The 19,729-nt window shown below is 37.2% G+C and overlaps 1 protein-coding gene across 3 annotated transcripts in view; it reads right to left on the bottom strand.

Moving 5' to 3' along the window:
• The window catches only part of DNM3 (dynamin 3), a 638,732-nt gene that overhangs the window by 10,012 nt on the left and 608,991 nt on the right, over positions 1 to 19,729 (bottom strand). For all 3 annotated transcript variants that reach the window (XM_036753297.1, XM_036753298.1, XM_036753299.1), the window contains one exon: positions 19,017 to 19,253. In XM_036753297.1, the coding sequence (XP_036609192.1) occupies positions 19,017 to 19,253 (237 nt within the window). The remainder of the gene's footprint in view (positions 1 to 19,016; positions 19,254 to 19,729) is intronic.

Raw genomic sequence — 19,729 nt, 5'->3', positions numbered from 1 at the left:
GAAGGAAGGACAGGTAATAGAGGATAAAATAAAAGATGTAGCACAGTACTGTAAAGAACAGTGTTAGGAACACTAAAGATCAGAATAAACTGAGGTTGGTGGTGAACATCAAGGACAATGAAGAGAGTCTTTTTTTAAAAAAATTTTTTTAGTTATGTTGAGGGAAAAAAGTTAAAAAAATGGTTGCTGTGTTACTGCTTAGGGTGGATGAGATGCTGATAACTGAGAACAGAAATAAGAAAATCAGCTCCTAATCCGTGATAAAATATTCTTGTCAATTCTACAGTATTTCAAATAAAAGCAAAACCAGTAGCATTAAACTTTGTCACACACAGGTTTTAAGAAATTCTAAATAATAATAGCTAGTATTTCCGTCGGACCTTAAGGTTTGCAAAGCACTTTGTGCGCGTTACCTCATCGGAGCCTCACAACAACCTCAACGGGTATGCTGTTGTTGCCCCTGTTTTATAGAGGATGAAATTGAGGTGAGAAAACTTTGTGAGTACAAGATGTGGGAGGGGGAGAGAGAAAGTTAGGGATCAGCTTGTCTAGAAGAAGGATAGAGTGGAGAGCAAGCTCAACGTCAGTAATTATTGTGGCATGGCAGACAAAAGGCTAATGCAACCTTGATTTGTATCGAGAGACATTGATCGCAGAAATAAGGAAATGATAGTCCCACTGTACTCTTCCCTATTCACACTACATAATACTAGGTTCAGTTCTGAGTACCAGCTTTGAAAAATAACCAAGAAGCAAGAAAATGTCCAGAGAAGGCAGCCAGGATGAGGAAGGCCCTGAAAACCATGTCACATAAAGAGTCTTTGAAGGAGTGGGGGATGTTTCGCTTAGAGAACTGAAGACTTGTTGGGGTTGTGGGAGGGAAATGATAATTGTTTGTCTTCAAATATCTTAAAGTTTGTCATATGGAAGAAGGAGTAGGCTTGTTGTCTTTGGCCCCTGAGAGGAACCAGGAGGAAAGTGTAAAAATTGCAAAATAAAACTCAAAAAAACACAAACAGCAAAAATCAGATTTAGTCCTGATGTAAGGAAAACTACTTATTAATTAGGCTTGTCCAAAAGTGGAATGATGAGATACCCTTCATGAGAGGCCTTCTAGTGGAAAATGAATGACCCTATGTGGGATTTGTTATAATAGGAATTCCTTTTTGGTTATGGATTAGACTAGATGCTTACCTGAATCCCTTTAAGAAACTCTAAAATTCTATAATTCTGTAATATGTGAGAAAATACCTACCTCACAGGATTGTTGTCAGTCTCAAAGCAGTATGAAAGTATGACACAGTATAAAGATGTCGGCTACTGCTAGTATCATTATTATAAGACAAAAAATAGAAAGATGGTGGGAATCCTTTGATTTTAAGAAGTAGCCTTAAACATGGCTAAGATTAAATTGTGGATTTAGGTTTGGAGATGTTGAAGATGAGGCTTTATCAAGTTGCCTTTTCATTAGCATTCTACAGGAACTACAACAAATGTGGTATTAAAGAATATTGTTTGCTTCTAAAAAGATCAATATACGCAGAGATTAAGCATGTCTAGTATCAAAGGTGAAGTATTACAAATTTCTCTATGGGGATGGTAAAAGTGCAGTACCAACCCATCTCAGAACTGGTACAACCCACTGGAAGAAAATTTTTTTTTGAGGGGGGAAGGCAGGGCAATTGGGGTTAAGTGATTTGCCCAAGGTCACACAGCTGGTAAGTGTGTCAAGTGTCTGAGGTCTAATTTGAACTCAGGTCCTCCTGACTCCAGGGCCAGTGCTGTACTCATTGTACCACCTAGATGCCCCTGGAAGAAAATTCCTTATAACAAAGTTTCAAAGAAATTCCTAAGGGGGAAATTACATTTTTTTTCTGTCTCTTAAAATTTAATTTAGTATTTTATTTTTCCCCAGTTACATGTAAAATTTTTAATATTCATTTTTAAAACTATGAGTTCCAAATAAAGTAAAAAAAGTATGCTACCATCAGTTCTTTCTCTGGGGATGGATAACATTTTCATCCTAAGTCCTCCAGAGTTGTCTTGGTTCATTGTATTGCTTAGAATATCTAAGTCATTAATACTGATCATCCTACAATATTGCTGTTACTTTGTACACAGTACATTTCACTTTGCTTTAGCTTATGTAAAGTTTTCCAGGTTTGGGAAATTATATTATTGAGAACTACTACAGGTTTCTTTTAGATAACAAGATCTCCTTATTAAGTAATATTTTAAGTATCATTCAATTTACAAAAATTGAAAATACTTGCAGTTTTTCACTGAATTCATGAGAAAGTAATGAATGACTTTATTAAACCTAGGACCGAGAATATGGAATGATTGTTTCTTTAGAATTTAAGAGCTATTTTATAGTTTTTAATCTCTGTGCTAGGAAAATATTGACCTTCAGGGACACTCTTAAGTGATTTGTGAATCACAATTTTGTACACAATCCAAGGTCATTCAAAAGAGTTCTTCCTAGAAATTCACATAGAACCTAGTAGATAAAAAATTCATAGTCTTCATTTAATGACATACAGCTGGATGTCCAGCCAATTGTATTGGTTCGTTAGTCTCTTGCACTGATATTGTAAATTGACTAAGACTGGACCCCACATGGATTACATTTGGGAAATTCAGCAGTGCTTTCAGTGTTATCAGGCTGTTACCTGAAATGAAGGTCTACCTTTTCAACAGCAATATTCTATAGGCTAGGAATCATGGAATACCACAATATCTGTGAGTGACCAGAGAGCAAGGAAGAGATGTATAATGGGTGTAAGTAGGCTATGCTATATTACTAGTGATTGCTTGGGAAAGTACAGAAATAATAAATCAGTGATAAAAGATAAGCTAGAGCTCACATCATAAAGATAATTAAATCACTGAGAGTCCTAAATTGTTAAATAAATAACTTTCTTAGAAGGAAGAATTAAAAACTTTGAGATTTTAGACAATCATGTTTTTTTTTTTCTTATGAAATCTGTTTCTACTTGCACAAATATATGTAACTTTCAATGTGTAAGAATATCTCCTTTACATGAAAATTGTAAGCTCCATGATGACAGGGACAATATGTTACACTATTTTGTGTTCTTTCACAGTGTATAAACCTTTGTATATACTGCAAAAGAAAGAAACAATGAACCATTCAATTAACAAGCACTTTTCTGGTATTTACTAGGGGCTAGGCATTGTAATTGCATTGGAAATATAAAGACAAATAAGAAACAGTCCCTGCCCTCCATACTCAATTAGTATTTAATGAATAAATATTTAATTTGGATAAACTTAAAGTAAATTTAGGTTTTTCCCTCTAAGAGAACACAGTTTTAGTACAGTATTTCAAATTTTAGCATATTTGTATTTGGTAACATTCATTCTTTCAGAGATTTGCTGAAAGCCTACTACATACAAAGCATGTAAGATCCTAAAAATTGCCATATTGGGATTGAACTTTGGTCCGTGTAATACAAAGTTTTCTCTTCTCTATGGGCACCAACCGACAGCATGATTGTTCTCCATGACTGACCTTAAAAGGTTTGGGAGACATGTAGCTCAAACAAATGCACTGAGCTTTAGTAGACCATTATAGATATGCCACCATGGACTGATCTAAACCTTTGTTAAAATATATTTTCAGCTTGCCTCTACTTCTTGGGGGATGATGATTTCTATTACTATTTGATGTTTAAACAGTACTTTCTCTTAACTGTTTGAAAATTAATGCCTCCAACAGTGCCTGGCACAGAGGAAGCATTCAGTAAATACTGGATGATTATTAATTGATTGATCTTATTCTCACCAACAAGGAAGATTTGTTGATATAGTAGAAATGATGAGAATCTTAGTAGGACAAGTGACCAATCCATTTTAAAATTTGTGATGAAAGGTTATTGGAAAATTGTTGAACTCTTTCGATTTTGAGGAAATAAATTTCAGAGAAAATATAAGTGAGATACCAGGGACAAAAAAGATAGAAGAAATCACTCCAGGATGGATGGAGGAATTAGAATTTGTTCATAAGAGAAACTACAAAAAGAAATAATTCCATTGAGGAAGAAAAAGAGTAGATTTATAAAGAATCCAATGCATGAGGAATGGATAAATAAACTTTCAAAAGACTTGTGGAGAAATGGAATGAAGAGCAGGCAATAGGATGAATACAGAAGAATGGCACCATTTCATATGAATGACGTTAAGAGTAGTAAAGCTCTGAATGAGCTGGTGCTGGAGAGGAAGGCTAAGGACAACACTTATTATATATTAAATACTTAATAATGAGAAAACGAAAGGGGCTTGTTTGTTTAACAATATTGGGGGGAAAGAGAAGGATTAACAAAGGGATAAGATTGCTGCTCAGGATGGATGGAATTATGACAACAGGTGATAGGAAAAAATACAAACAAATTGACTCTTGATACTACTTTCTCAGCCAAGGACAGTGAATTTTGGTTTGGAAAGAAAAGAACAAAAATGGCTGAAAGGGAGTTGATACCAAATAAAGAGGGAGATAGTAAGGGGGCATCTAGCTGTCCTTGAGTTCATGTGACCAATCCAAGATAAATTATGGTCCATGATATTCTGAGATTATTGATGGAGGCAATGGCTGAGCTGCTGTTAGTGAGCTTTGAAAGGCTGTGGAAAACGAGAGATACTACAAGCATAGGAAAGGGCAAGTGTTAACCCAATTGTCACAAAAGAGAAGTCAATGATGTCTTCAAAATTTAAAATTTTACTAGAGACTCCAATCTCTGGCAAAGTTATAAAATTGAATAAATATAAATTTAGTGACCATCTAGGAAAAAATTGATTAGAAAGAGCTCACATGGCTTCATAAAAATAAGCAATAGCTAAGTAGCCTAATTTCCTTTTGGACAAGTTTACTAGACCGGCAGTGGAGGGAATTGCTAAAGATATAACTTCGATTTTAAGCTTTTGGCCAAGTTTCTCATGCTATTCTTATAAAAATGGAGAGATATACTATACATCTGTAATACTATATATACTTATATGTGTATATGTATATACATGTGTATATATGTATATATATGTGTTCGTATGTGTGTATATATATATTTATGAACTATATAGTACAGCTCGATGGATTTGGAATTGGTTGAATGGCCAGAATTAATAATTTGATGTCAACTTGGAAGGAAGTCTAGTAGAGTAGCCAAGGCATCTGTGCTTTGCCCTGTGCTATTTAACATTTTTATTAATGACTTGAATAAAATCACAGATGATATTCCTAACAAATCTGCCTGATACAAAGTTAGGAGAGATAATTAATGTGTTGGAAAACAGAATCAGGATCCAAAAAGGTCTCAACAGGATAGAATATTGGGCTGAACCTAATAAATTGACATTTAATAAGCATAAATGTAATGGGTTTCTCCTCATCAGAGGTCTGCAAGCAGCAGTTGAGTGATCCTTTGTTGGGTATGTTGTAGACTTGAATTTTATTCATGTATGGGTTAGTCTAGAAGGCCTCTAAGGTCTTTTTTAACTCTGAGATTTTGTGATTCTGTGATTTATGCAGCAAGGCATCAATTTATCTCCATTTTTAGTTTTCTGTCAATTCTACAGTAACTCAAAAAAAATGGTGTGAAATTTTGTCAGAGATCTTAAGAAGAATTTCTAATAGTAGCTAGCATTTACATAGGACTTTAAGGCTTTCAAATCACTCTGCAACTCATTTGATCTTCACAATAACTTCCAGGATGGTGGGGATTTTTTTGTCTCTGTTTTACAGAGAAGTAAACTGAACTTAACTTTGAAAAGGTTGAGTGAAATACCCAAGGTCACACAGATAGTGAGGAGCTAAGGTGGTATTCAAACTCAAGTCTTCCTCACTCCAAGTCCAGCACTCTATCCACATAATTTGCCCAGGCTATCTAGTCAGTCAGTCAGTCAGTAAATATTTATTAAGTGCCTACTATGTGCCAGGCACTGTGCTAAGCATCAATGATATAAAAAGGATCAAAAGACAGTCCTTATCCCCAAAGAGCTCACAATCTAATGGGGGAGACAAGAAGCAAACAAATATGTACAAACTATGTTTAGATAAGTAGAAAATAAGAGAGGGAAGTCACTAGAATTATCTATGCTCAGTTAAAACATTCTACAAAGCAGTGTACAGCTGAATTCATCATGACTAGGATTAAGGGTTTGTGGTGGAGGAGAGCTATAAAAAAAATTAAAATTGGTCTAATACAAGGATGAATTTTGGCTAATTATGACATTAGCCCACATCACTATGTTAATTTTGATTTCTTTTTTAACCAATACAAATATATCCTGCTTCAAGAATATAGAAAATCCATATTTATAAAAGATGTATTGAGGGATAGAAAGGATTTTTGTATAATATATGTATATATCATAATATATTTTGTATTATGTATGTTATATACACACATGCTGTACAAGTGATAACTCCCCTAGTGTATTTAAGTGTTTTAGAGATCATTGGTATAAAGACTCTGGAGGACAGAGTGGGTCTGTGAGGAAGTTAATAGGAAAAATGGAGTGGGTCCATGAGAAAGTTAAAACCCAAGTATCAGAAGCTATTCTTAACTGTCACTACTTCAAAGACAAAGATATTAATGAAATAATTATGTTAACCAATGAGAAAAATGACTAGATTTACAAAAACAAAAACAATAAAAAGCCCAAACCTCCCAAAACAAAGAAAAGAACCCCCAAATCCAATAATCTTACTTAGACATGACTTTTTTTTAGGAACACAACATCTGAATACCTAGCAAGATGGTGGTAGTCATAAAGCTTTTTAGCTAGTAGAGATCTCTACGGTCATCCTTAACAGTTTCCCTTAGTAGCTTTCTAGTGGAAGAATGTATTATTGTTCTTCCTGAAGCTCCTGGGAATAGAGTGTAGGGAGGGGTTCAAATGGTAGGGATGATCTTCATTCCCAGGGTAATAGTCATTCCTCAAGTGAGATCTACCAGAAAGGAGGCTGAGACAATGCTACGTCCTTAATAACTGCCCCCAACCTATTTCTTCGGGCTCATTGGACATGATTCTCCCTCTCGCACTCGGAGGTACAGCCAAACTGGCTTTCTCTGTTCCTCACACAGGACCCTCCGTCTCTCATCTCTGTGTATCGGGACTGAGTGTCCCCCTGTGCTTGGAATGTGTCCTTCCTTCGTCTCAGCCTTCTTTCAGAATGCCTCCTTTCAAGATGCACCCTCTCCATGCCTGAAGCCTTTCCTGCTCCACTCAGCACTAATGCCCTCCATCTTAAAATATCTTCTCTTTAACCACTTTGCATTTGTTTGTATGTTTTTGTTTTTCTTTTTATTCTGGATGGACTTGGGTGTCTGCCCATCTTCCCTTCTTAGAGCGCATGCTCCTTGCAAGTAGGCATTGCTTCCTTTACTGTCTTCGTATACCCAGCACCTAGCATGCTGCCTGATGCGCGGTAGGCAATTAACGCTTCTTGATGGATGGTTGATTTCGTGATATTTTCTGGATACAGAGAATGAGGTATGTGAATCACTGGAAAAGGCTAACATCTTGAAAAGATGAACATTTTTTGACAACTTAATGTCAGGAAGAAGAAAAAGGAATGTTGGTGAAAAAAGCTAGCTAACTGTGTACCTACATACAGGAGCCAGCAATTAAACTGAATTAGGGGACATGGCAAATGTGGAAAGAGTGAATGTGCATGTTGCATCAAGTGGTGGTGGTAGGTGTTTGAGAATACTGAGGCTATAAAAATCACATTTTGAGTAAAGTTAACATCTTAATTCCTATCATTTTGAGAAAGTAATGATCAGCCAGTAAAATACAACATGTTTAGGTGTGGTGGTGCATGCCTGTGATCCCTGCTACCACGAGAGGCTGAAGCTGGTAGATTAAACTCAGGAGTTATGAGCTTTAGTGGAGGGCCAACAGGATGCCCAAGGAAGGACAAACCAGCCCAGTTTGGGAAAATGGAGCAAGTTAGAGCTTCCATGCTGATCAGTGTTGAGATTGGGCCCATGAATGGTCATTGTACTTACCCAGGTCATTCAGCTAATGAGTGGCAGAGGCAGGAGTCAAGTCCCAGGCTTCTGACCCTTAGCCCAGTGTTCTTTCTTTTTGGTGGTTTTGAAAATTACATTGATCAAAACAGGTGTCATTATATTAATCAAAATGGCATTTCGGTTAGAGCCAGGTTTTGGAGGATTATTTTCTAAGGAAATTCCATCAATTTAAAAAATTTCCAGCAGGGGGAGTTCTAACATGCCTCAGATGAGGTTTTTAAAAGTTTTCTTTTCCCCCAAAGCAAACAGAAAAACAAACCGAAAGGCAGTGTGCCGTGTTCGCTGCTATGTCAATGAATAAATATGTGACTAAGCTCAATTAAATGTTTAGTCCGAAACCAAGCAATGATATTGGTAGAGACAGAATGGCCCACATTTTCTCTCCCTCCATGAAACTCCTTCTGATGTAGTCAAACGGGGATTGGATTTGCTGTGTTAGCTGTTACCAGAGAGCAAAAGGCCGATTTATGGGCAGATCTAGAAATATAAGTAGTGTTTTTTTCTTTCTGATAATGTCATGCTGCCTCTAAGTAATTCTCAGAAAAAGACTCAAAACAACCTTTGAAAACTAAATTTTCAACATGTGGCAAAGGCACTTCTGAACTCTGGAGAATTCAGTTCCATTTACTTAGTGGCTGGCTGGCCCCTCTGCCTTTTTTTTTTTTTTTGAAAAGGAAATGCTATGTTTGTAAAAGTTAGTGCTAAAAGGGCAGGGATCATATATCCCCAGAGTCATGTAAAGAGTCTGGAGAAAGAATCAGAGGTTTGTGACTAACAATTAGCGTCTCAGTCACAAAAAATTCAGCAAGGAAAATGGTATTGATTGTATGAATGTCATAGTTACTGATGTTCCTTATAAGTTTTCTATTTTTGCATGGTTTTGTTAGAATGAGGTGGGTGGGTTGGTGTGTGTAGGGAAGAATAGCAAAAGTGAGCATGTGATAAATTCTCAACCAACTTCCTTGTCCTAGACCCAAGGCTTGAACAAGAAGTTAAGCCTTTTGTTTTATATCTTAATAGCACATACACATTTTTTCTTGTTGTTTTAATAAAAGTTCCTACAAAACCTCTACCAGTTCAGACCCAAAGTCTCTAAATAAAGCAAGTCTAGACTGCAAAATCGATGAAAACCATATGGGAGCCTTTTAGGCATCTCACTTAACAAAAGCTGCCATCATCCTGGAGCCATATTCCACAAAATATGCTTTCAGAAAAACATTGCTACAATGACCATGGGAGGCCCTTGATGAGAAACCTGCTGGACTTTGGGAAAGAGAAGCCCAGAACACTTAGAAATAAAAGGCTTTCATTTTTTCTTATATTTTGGGCACGTATCTTAAGCATTACCTATGTGATAGAAAAGGTCAGATAATAACATCTGAAATATAGATAGTAAATTTAATAGTATAACGTAATCTCTGTGTACCTAGAGTAAATGTAGAGTATAAAGTAAATTTCTGGTTTTCAGAAGGAGCACATTACACTGTACAATTACTTCTTGACTCGACTGAAGAACCTCTGGTCAACAGATCTCAAAGCAATTTTGGACAGAGCCTGACAACAAAGTCCTGTTTTGAATAATGTTGGATGTTACATGGAGCCAAAAAGAGACTAGGGCATTTTCTTCCTCTCATTACGTCATTGTTTTTGTCTGCCAAAAGCAGCTAGAAGGCAGGTGCCTGACTAACAGAAATTACTAAAGGAAAAGAGAATGGGTGGGGAGGGGTCCAGAGTTTTAGAAGATGCTACTGAATTGAGGTACAAAGAAAAAAACTGGGAAAAAATGAAGTAGAGAGGTGAAATGAGAAATGGCTGCAGGAAAATATTCTCAAGCATTGTCCCTTACTTTGGAGACAATGGACCAATGATCTCTGTAATCACTTCTTAGTCTCTTCTCAAATCTTTATGTATCATTTTCTTACTATGTTTTCTTGTGTAGTGGGTGAATAAGAAATAGACAAAAAAGAAATAGGGACTTTAAAGGTAGCAGTAATAAAATAGATCGAAAAATTTAAATGTTATGGGTATGCATTTGCAAATTCTGGAGATTCATTTGGGTCCCTCTTCTTTCATATACCTATTATAGCTCTCAAGAAAACAATAGTGGAATCATTTGTTCTACAGGGCAAGGGACTGGATTTGTTTTCAGGATTTCATTGTGGGAAGGAAAGACCTAGGGGTTCAGGGAAGGTAAAGCCTCCGTGTTTAAGAGTATTAGCTCCTGATGACTGAGGTTAGAGGTTTTGTAAGCAATTAGAATGTTGTGACTGCTGAATAGATACTAATTAAGCAACGACATGAAGGGAAATTATTTTACCTACATAGTAAAAAATGAAGTAAAATTGAAGCGTTTAGTCACATTACCAAAGTCTGAGGAGGAATGGGGAAATTTTGTTCAAGTATATTTATTATTAAGGTAATATCCTTTAAAATGACTTCCCAGTATGATGTTATAGTCTTTAATCATTAAGATAATTTCTTAAATTAGAATGTTATAGTTTGAAAAAAAATTATACAATGCTGTCAACATGCCTGAAAAAGTATATTTATATAGCTTGATAAACTGAAATGTAGGATCAGTATATTGGAAGTAGGATGATGCAGTGTAGAAAGCCCCTGGATTATAGTCAAAGAGACTTGTTTTCAAATTCTGATTATACGACTGACTACTAGTATGATCTTGGGAGAGTTACTTCTCTTGTGGGCCTCAGTTTCCTTATCTACAAAACAAGAGGGTGGGTGGAGTGATCTCTAAAATATCCATCCAGTTCTAAATTATGCTTCTGGGATTTTTAGGGTTTGGGGAGGCAATAGGAAATTACTGTGATTCTTCCAGTCAATACATATGTTGTGGGTTTTCCAAATTTTCTACCTCACAAAGCAATCGGTAAGGTAGAATTTTTCTCTAATAAGTTTTTTTCATTTCAACTTATTTAATATTTCCCATCACTAGTAAAAAGCAAAACTTTCTTTTGGTCATTATAAATGTAGTGGTAATTTTTTTCTTTAATTTTTACATTTTTTTTCGTTTACAAACATAAAGGTATGAATACTGGTAGGTGTGTGGAGATTCAAATGCCACAATGCCTTAACTTTAAACTTTGATCCTGAGAATAGGTGAATCAATAAAATTGTATACAGTGTAGAATGTGCCTTTAAGGATACTAATAATCATCATAGAGACATTGCGAGGAAAGTGCTTTGAAAACCTTAGATACTATAGATATATGAGATGATAACTAATGTTCTCATAATTTGAATAAAGCTTCTCTTAGAATCATAGAGACAGCAGAATACCTGTCCTTACCATCCTCCTCATGCATATTGGTTGTGAGTCCTGGACCAGTCACTTCTCTTATTGCCCCCAGGCAGTGCTCTAAGACTCTTAAGTTAGGGAGAAATGGGTATCTTCCTGGAAAGGGGGGAGCTTTCTCCTCCAGTGAAATTACAGGCCGTAAGAGGGTGGGAAAGGGTGGTGTTTGGAAAGGTGGTTGTAAAGTCAGTGATTTGCAAATGCTGAAGCACTCCCAACCTATGAGTTGTTGATTATCCATTCTGTAGTATCCAGTTATCTTGTTTATCCTTCTCCCTCTTTCTCTGCCATATATTTGGCCCTTATTGGCCCTTTTTCCATCGAAGGACAGGTAAAGGATGGAGTTTTACATTTCTCATTCATTACAAACCCCTCTTTGATTTACACTAGAATGACTAGAAAATGTTCTTGGTACTATTTTTCAATGTCTGAAATAATTTACAAAATGAAAAGATGCTGCAATCTTATAGACTAAAAATTATATCTTGGGGCAAATCTAGGTCAAAACTTTCCCTGTTTAGGGTGAACAGTTGAGGATTTGAGGTACTGGCCTTTTTGAGCAGCTGGAATGGGATATTCTTTCAGCAGTAAATGTGAATAATATAACTCCAATACTTTTGCTTCTCCTTAAACAACACTGGATGTTTACTGATATTTGTGGGAGCAGTTTTTTTTAAATTCAGCAATTTTGAGTACTCATTCTTTGTAGCTTTTGTACACCCTGTGGCTGTGATGCCTGAAGAGCAGCCAAAAGGAAAGAACAGGGGTCACACCAAAGTTACAACATTGCCTACACTGGGAAGTTGCCTAAATACCTTGTGGCTTCAGACTTGCCCTCTACAGAAACTTTTCTAATTTTGGATCATCGAGCCATGTGACCCTCACCCTCATCCAATTGCTAGTAATTTGGCATCAATATACAGTCAGATCTCTCAAGCTTTACCCACTCCCCTCCCCTGTAAACACTGGCCAGGGTAAAAAATACTAAATTATTTGGGACCATGTGATTCTGTAAGCTAGATGGATTTTATCTGGCAACCAAAGGGTGTAAATATGTGTTTAGACCCAGACACACCCACAGAGGAAACTTACTATATGTAGACATGAGCAAGCCAAAGGCTTTCGATGTCAACTATTTTAAAGTTCTACATTTAGACAGCTATAAGATTGTAACAAGCAGACAAAAGCCACCAAGCCCTCGGCTCCTTTTAAAACTCTTTCCTTTTATTGCTGGAGGTAGGCACCTAAAGACATAGGGCTTTGAGGGAAGGAGCCAGCATTTTAACTTTCATTTTGAATTTCCTGGTCGTTATTGGTTAAAGCAACTGCGGTAAGAATTATTTACATTTTGCTTCTAATTTTCCATAATAAGCGATAACTCCTAAAGAAGGGAGACTGCTCGGACTGCCCATTCTAGGGGCTTGGTACTTGAATGGAACTTAAGGGTTCGAGGGCTACAATTTAGCATGCCATGAAACTGAAGTTTTGGAAAAACTCATTGGATAACAGCTAACTCTGGCTGAAACAGAAAGTCTAACTGTAAATTCATTCTTTTGTGGCAGTGGGGGAGAAAAAACTGTGGCAATCACATTATTGGACGTGCCCTCCACAGTACACATTTGCTTACAGTCTAGCCTTTTATTTTTAAGCTGACATCAACTTGTATATAGGAACATTCAGCAGATTCCAGCTGGTGACAATTTGCTGCTGACTGGCCACAGGGAAAAAAATAAATCTTTGACTATGCATATTCTACTGGTCACTGATTCCTGTGCCAGACTTCTGCCTTGGCTGTCTTCCTCTATCAATCAGGTGAGACCCAGGGCAAGGCTAGGAATATTTCACCTCTGGAAAGGCTTTCCCTCCATTTGTGGAAGCCTGCAATTCAGAGCCTCTAAAGAGAACAATGAAAGGGCTATTTGCTATTTCTTGTCATGGAACACGGAAGCAGTTCTGTTTAGTTAACCCAATGCCAGCTACCTCCGGGCTAACAAGGGCATATTGTTGTACTTACAGTTGCCTGTCAGCATTTACATGACTTGTGCCTTGACGCATGTGAAATGCAAACTATATAGTTTTGTCATTCCCCCCTTCACCCTCAACATTTGGTGTCTGGAAAAACTTGTGGAAAGGCCCTTTAAAAATACTGGAGAAACAGTCTACCTCAGTGATCTGCTGATACCCCCCAATTCTGATCTCCCCCAAACTTGCAGTTCTGTTCTGGGCCTCTCATGAGCAGTGTCTTATTCTGAATTGTGGTAGGATTGAGGTGTTTATGTAAAGTAGAAAGTTCTCTAGGCCCAAGAAGGAAACCACCAAACTAATTTTACTTTGACTGAAACAAGTTTTGAAACCAAGACCTGAAATGGGAAAGACTGAAATTAGCCATCTAGTCACCTAGGCTGATATATCATATTGAGAATTATAGCCATATGAGAATCTGAGAGTAAGGTTTTCCAGAATACCGAAAGGAGAGGAAACTAAATTGGACATTCTCTTTAGGGAATAATGTATGACCCATTCTCTATTCATGAATATTTATGATATTGAATTGTATAGGGTCCTAAATTATCATGGTGGCTAATGCTAAACTAGCAGCACACTTATAAGCAGGGTCTCATAAATTCTGTTACCCAATAATTAAATATTAGAAACAGAACAAATCAAAGTTGAGTTCCTGATCCTGCTCTTGGCAAATCCACTTCTTTGTTTATCTTTAATGAATTAATTTTAAGTTTAACTTGGCTAAAAAAAGAAAAGGTATCCATCTGAACAATTGGAATTCTTTTTCCTCTTTCTTTCTTTCTTTCTTTCTTTCTTTCTTTCTTTCTTTCTTTCTTTTTCTTTCTTTCTTTCAGGGAGAATGGCTAAGGAAGTGGAAAGGTCTTGGTTGAAACCAGAAGTCATGAGCTGAATGCATCATTTGTCCAGATGACAACGAACTGTTAAAAGAAGCCATAACTATGGAGGGCAGCTGAGGAGTAAGAATGACTCCAATATACCTATTAAGGAGGAATCGATACAGGCTAGTCACAGAAGCAACTTTGTCCATGTACCCTTAGCCCACAACTTTAAAGTTCAGCAGCTTCATCCTCCATGGTACCAAACCTTGATGTTAGGGATGCAATGGCATGTTCATAAGAATCGAGGGTTTGTCCTTACTCAAAATTTGGGGGACTGGCTGAAAAAAAAACAACAAAACAAAACAAGGAGACCTTATCCCTAAGTGAAAATAATTACATGTAAACTATCATTTAAATCCATGGTTAATTTACATAAAAGAGATATTTCAAGTCATCAGATGCCACTTGAATTAATACTAAAACAACTTTTAAATAACATGAAAGACAAACTGTAGGTAGAATCAACTAGAGTTCATTACTCATAGGGAAAAGACCGTCAATACATTGTTGTCTCTTCAGAAGTATTTGTATCAGATTTCCTCTGGGATTACTTGATTAAAGAATGATTTACTGGGTCTGTGGGACTGTAGAGAGGCCTCTTTACCAAGGATGCCAAGCGCATCGGCTTAGTGAAGTCATGAAGTGGGCTCGCTCTCCTCTAAAACATAACTGTGCAACCAAAGGGCCATCCTGATGTGGGCCTGTGGTTCTGCCATGTGAACAAATCAGATGCAGGACATGAATGCAGGACATGAATGGTTAGACACCAGTAGTGATTAGGCTCCACTCTGTGTGGTCCTATGTGTGGGTAAACTAGAGTGAATTGGACTAGAGGGTAAATACTTTGAGACAGCCAAGCTTAGAGAAGCTTCTGCAAAGTAATGGCTAGGATCTGTTCAAAGAAGGCAGTTAATTATTACTATTATTATTTTGATGTGGACCAAATGGAGATGGGAGTGATGAGGTAAATGAAGAAGTACTCTCCTTGGATGGAGACCCTCTCCATCATACCTCACCCTTCTATTCATATTGTCGTAAAACATTTTAGTTCAAGGAAAAGAGAGAGGAGCAGAGTACAAGCTAGTGAATGAATGCCAGAATCAGTTGTTGCCAGGAAAAACACACTGTGATTCAGTTAATTTGTTCTGTTAATGGCAAGGCTGCAATTCCCAATAAACTGATCTTAAGAAGCTATAATCAAGAATAACTCTCTGAAAATTAAAGTTAGTATTTGATGAAGATCCTGATCTTTGAGTAGGAGAACAAGGTCATCATGAGACTCTATGGAGGCAGTTGTATCTGCTCAAGATCATCACACTGAGCAAGTATACAGCTGGATTTCTCCAGCTTGGCTTTATTCTCTTCAGAGAAGAGTTGGGGGTAAGGAAGGAGGGGATAACCCAGATCTCCTGGCAACAGAAAATGTTTTACAAATCATAGACACTGCACAATCAACTTACTCACTAAGTCAGCACCCACATTTGTAAGCTTTGTTGGGATAGACTCTCCCCTATTCAGGTGGGATTAATTAAGGCAAGCATACATCATGCAACGGTTTTAGCTTCCTCACAGAAAAATTCAGTGTACATAAACCAAAACAGCTTGAGAAGCAGAGGAAAAATTGGGCCAAAATTTACTCCCCCTTCTCTCTCGTACTTCAAAATGGAAAGCAAACGAAAAAGGAAAAATAAAACCAGAACACTCATGGTTTCCTTAAATCTACAAGTAACTTGATTAACTCTGAGTAAGTTTTGATAAAATTATATATTCTCTTAAAAGGCAAGGTCATAACTTGCTAATGAAGTGGTGGATTGTTCAGAAGAAAAGTAAGCAGAAGCCCACACTGAATCCCCTCCTTACAAAGGTTACTTATTGCTTTTGTAACAATATTAAAGGCAGCAGGGAATCGGCAGGACAGTATTCATGCTGCCTTGTCACGTTAGGAGTTTCTGTTTCAGATAGAAGAAAGGGCTTTCAGTGAGGCAAAGAACTTGAAAAATGAAACTTCTTTCTCAGAAAGCTAAACTTGCTGTTGTCCTGGAAATGATGGAAGAATAGCACTTATGGCTTTTTTATTTTTCTCTTTAAGTAGAAAAAATTGTGGCAAACCCATCAGGGAAAAAGAGAATATATAAATAAATAAAACACTAGTAAAGTTTTAAGAATGTCCCTCAATGGTTTTTTTTTTTTGAAATCTTAAACCCCCTTTCTGGCATGCATTTGCTAGGATTCCTGTTCTGGCTTTTTATTAAAAACAGACGTTATGCAGTCAGAGTACTCCATCTAACGCTAAACTTTTAATGGGCATAGGGATCCTGAAATATTCTTTCTTTCAGGTGACTCGGCCCCTCGCAGGGCTTTTCATCTCCACTCACTGAACTGGTGAGTAAATTGGAAGTCTCAGCAAAACTATGTATTTTCCTGCTTCAACTGTATTTCTGTTTTAGGGTAAATCCTCTATTGAGTTTATCTATAACCTACTCAAAAACTTTTTAAAATGAATGCTAAAAATGAATAGTAAATTTATTTTAAAAAAGAATGAAGACTATCCCATGGTTCATGGGAAAATATTCTTCTGATTCTTTTCTGACAATAATATCTCATTAAAAGTCTTTGCTTTGAGCTAATTATGTCTTCTGGCTGACTAATAAAACTAAGTGCACTGTTGGGGGAAAAATAATTTATCTACAACCTAAACTAAGGTTACAGTGGATCTATCTTGAGGCCATTCTAGAATTCTCTTTTAAGTCTTCTACATTTGTCCAGTGAGGGCCTTTTAAACTCATTGACCCCCTTCACCAGCCATTCCTTTCTCTGCCAGCAAGCACAGCCGTAAAGTGACAGGCTACTGCAGCTTTTTCTGTGAGGTAGGAAATGCCATGAGTGGTTCCACCCAGCTTAACGAGTCAGTTTAGGATTCACAGGATTATGTTCAGACATGCTTTTGGCAAGCCATCTTATCTGCAACCAAGAAGTAAAGCAATCATACGAGACAGGCAAGACGGGCAAGTTCAATGCCAAGGCCAGGCACTGCGGGTTGCTATGGTTCCTTCTTAGAGTGACACAGACAGAATCCTGGCCTTCGCTTCTCCTGGGCGGGGCTCCTCTCCCACCCTTCTCTGAACCTCCTCCATCCCCAATGGCACAATGGCAGGCACTGTTTTCCTATCCATCTGAAGTTCTCCAAAACCAACAATTTGTAGACTGCATATTGCTAGTGTGTTCCTGTGAGGATTAGTTCTGAAACCCCATTTTTTTATATTCAAGGGAAATTCTTTTGCATATTTTTGCTGAGGTTCTCATGCCAGAAGAACATTTCAGCTAAACCTGAAGTGGGCAGGCCAAACCTGGAGGGGACTGGGATGTGGGTACATTAGTAAAACATTCTGGGAAAATGGAACACTCAACCCACAGTGCATGTGTCTTTCTTGTCACTTTAGTTCTAATTGAGACCCTCGAGCTAAGCATGCCTCTCCTCCCTGCTGCTCCATTTCTACCTTGAAGAGAAAAATATAACTGACGCATCTTATCTGAGAGGGAGGTAATGTTGCTCAACTTTGACAGGTGGACTGGCACATCTAAATTCAAATATTTTCTCTTTCTGTTATATATTTATATAGTTGTATTTCTTTCAGAAAGTATAGGAAAAATTTAGTTCAATAATTTTTTTAGAGTAGCACTTCATGCCTGGCCCATTTGTGCTACCTGTATTTTTTATTTTTATTTCTAAAGCCCTTTAAGACTAGACAACCATTGGCTTCTTATGCCTTGAAATATGCGAAATTTAGGTGGTGAGTTGTATCAGTCTTGTCCAACTCTTCATGACCCCATTTGGGGTTTTCTTGTCAAAGATACTGGAGTGGTTTGCCATTTCCTTCTTCAGATCATTTTCCAAGTGAAGAACTGAGACAAACAGGGTTAAGTGACTTGCCCAAGGTCACACAGTCAGTAACGGTTCAACACTGGGTTTAAACTCAAGTCCTCCTGACTCCAGGGCCAGTGCTCTAGCCACTGTGCCACCTGGCTGCCCTAAAATTAAGGTACTATACGATTTTGAACATAACTACATGTAAATATGTTCTTAATTTGTTACAGTGTTTGATTGTAATGTGATATTCTATTTATGTCAGATTACTGACTATTCTCATAGAATATAATGCTTATGAACTCTTTAACCATAAAGATTTGTTTACAACTTTGAAGTATTCCTATTCTTACAAATTGCATAAAGCCTGGAATAAAATATTATTTCAGTTTTGAAAAAAAATTATACTTCAGAGGTTATTTGGATGACCTGAGAAAGAGACATTCTGGAATTTATCTGGAAATTGAGAAGGTGAAATTATCACACACAGCACTACTCTCCACATAAAAATGACACATAGCCTACAAAACTCCAACCTCTGTTTTTCTCTCTCACATTGCTCAACTGTATTCCTATGATAAGCAGCTGCCACAGTGTCACTCAGATGAACGAGGTTTTCTTAAATTAAATTCTGTTTGTAGATTAGATATTTTAAATTGTTGAAGGTTCCACAATGACCTTTAGCCCAAACAGCAGGCCAACTCATTTACTTATGTGGATCTGCTATGAATATTTACCCACTCATTTACTCTGGGGTGTGAAAATCGCATACCAAAAACAGGAAAATGTTTGCAAATTTCTTTTTCAAATAAACCATGTCTTGTCACTCTAGGAGAAGAGAACCAAACAGCCTCCTTTCCAATAAGCATTTAGTTTCTTACCTTGGGACACTGGGAGGAGCCCGGGTTGGCCGGGATGGAACTTGTGGAGGTGCTCCAAATGCATCACTATTACTAGGAAAAGGAGGTAAAGGTCCTGGACGGAATGGTACTGGTGGAGCCCCAGACTGGGGGCCCGGGGATGGAATTGCTGGAGCAGGTCCTCGGCCCGAGGTGGGTCTGGTGGGAGGAGCATTTAATGTTGGTCTCCTTTGGTTTGTAGGGCTTGGAGGGGGTGATCTGAGGCACAAAAGACAAATAGTTTACATATTCCTACTTTTTGACCATATTAGATTTTTTTCTCTCTCTTTTTTCATATCTTTATTATTTGTTGAAGATTATTGAGGTAGCTAGATACCATAACATTTGTGCTACTTAAATTACCTTCTTTTTCATATTTCTTTTAAAAACTACCTTTTATTGCTAACTTTTGTATTTACTTTACCTAAATTTTTCCATATATCCTTCCCTCCCAGACAGCCATCCTATATAATAATATTTTTAAAAAGAAAAAGAGGAGAAAGTGTATGAACAAAATTGATCAATGCATAGTAAGAAAATTGACATCATATTTAGTGTACTAACTAGACTCAAAGTTCTTCCTCAGCTTCTCACCAATCTGTTGCCAAGACTTACTGATTTGACCTTTGTAACATCTCTCCAATGTACCTCCTCCTCTCCTCTGATATTGCCACCACCTTGATGCAGGCCCTTGT

This window comes from Trichosurus vulpecula, chromosome 4, assembly GCF_011100635.1.
Source record: "Trichosurus vulpecula isolate mTriVul1 chromosome 4, mTriVul1.pri, whole genome shotgun sequence".
Classification (NCBI taxonomy): domain Eukaryota; kingdom Metazoa; phylum Chordata; class Mammalia; order Diprotodontia; family Phalangeridae; genus Trichosurus; species Trichosurus vulpecula.
This window is presented reverse-complemented; position numbering and strand designations above follow the sequence as displayed.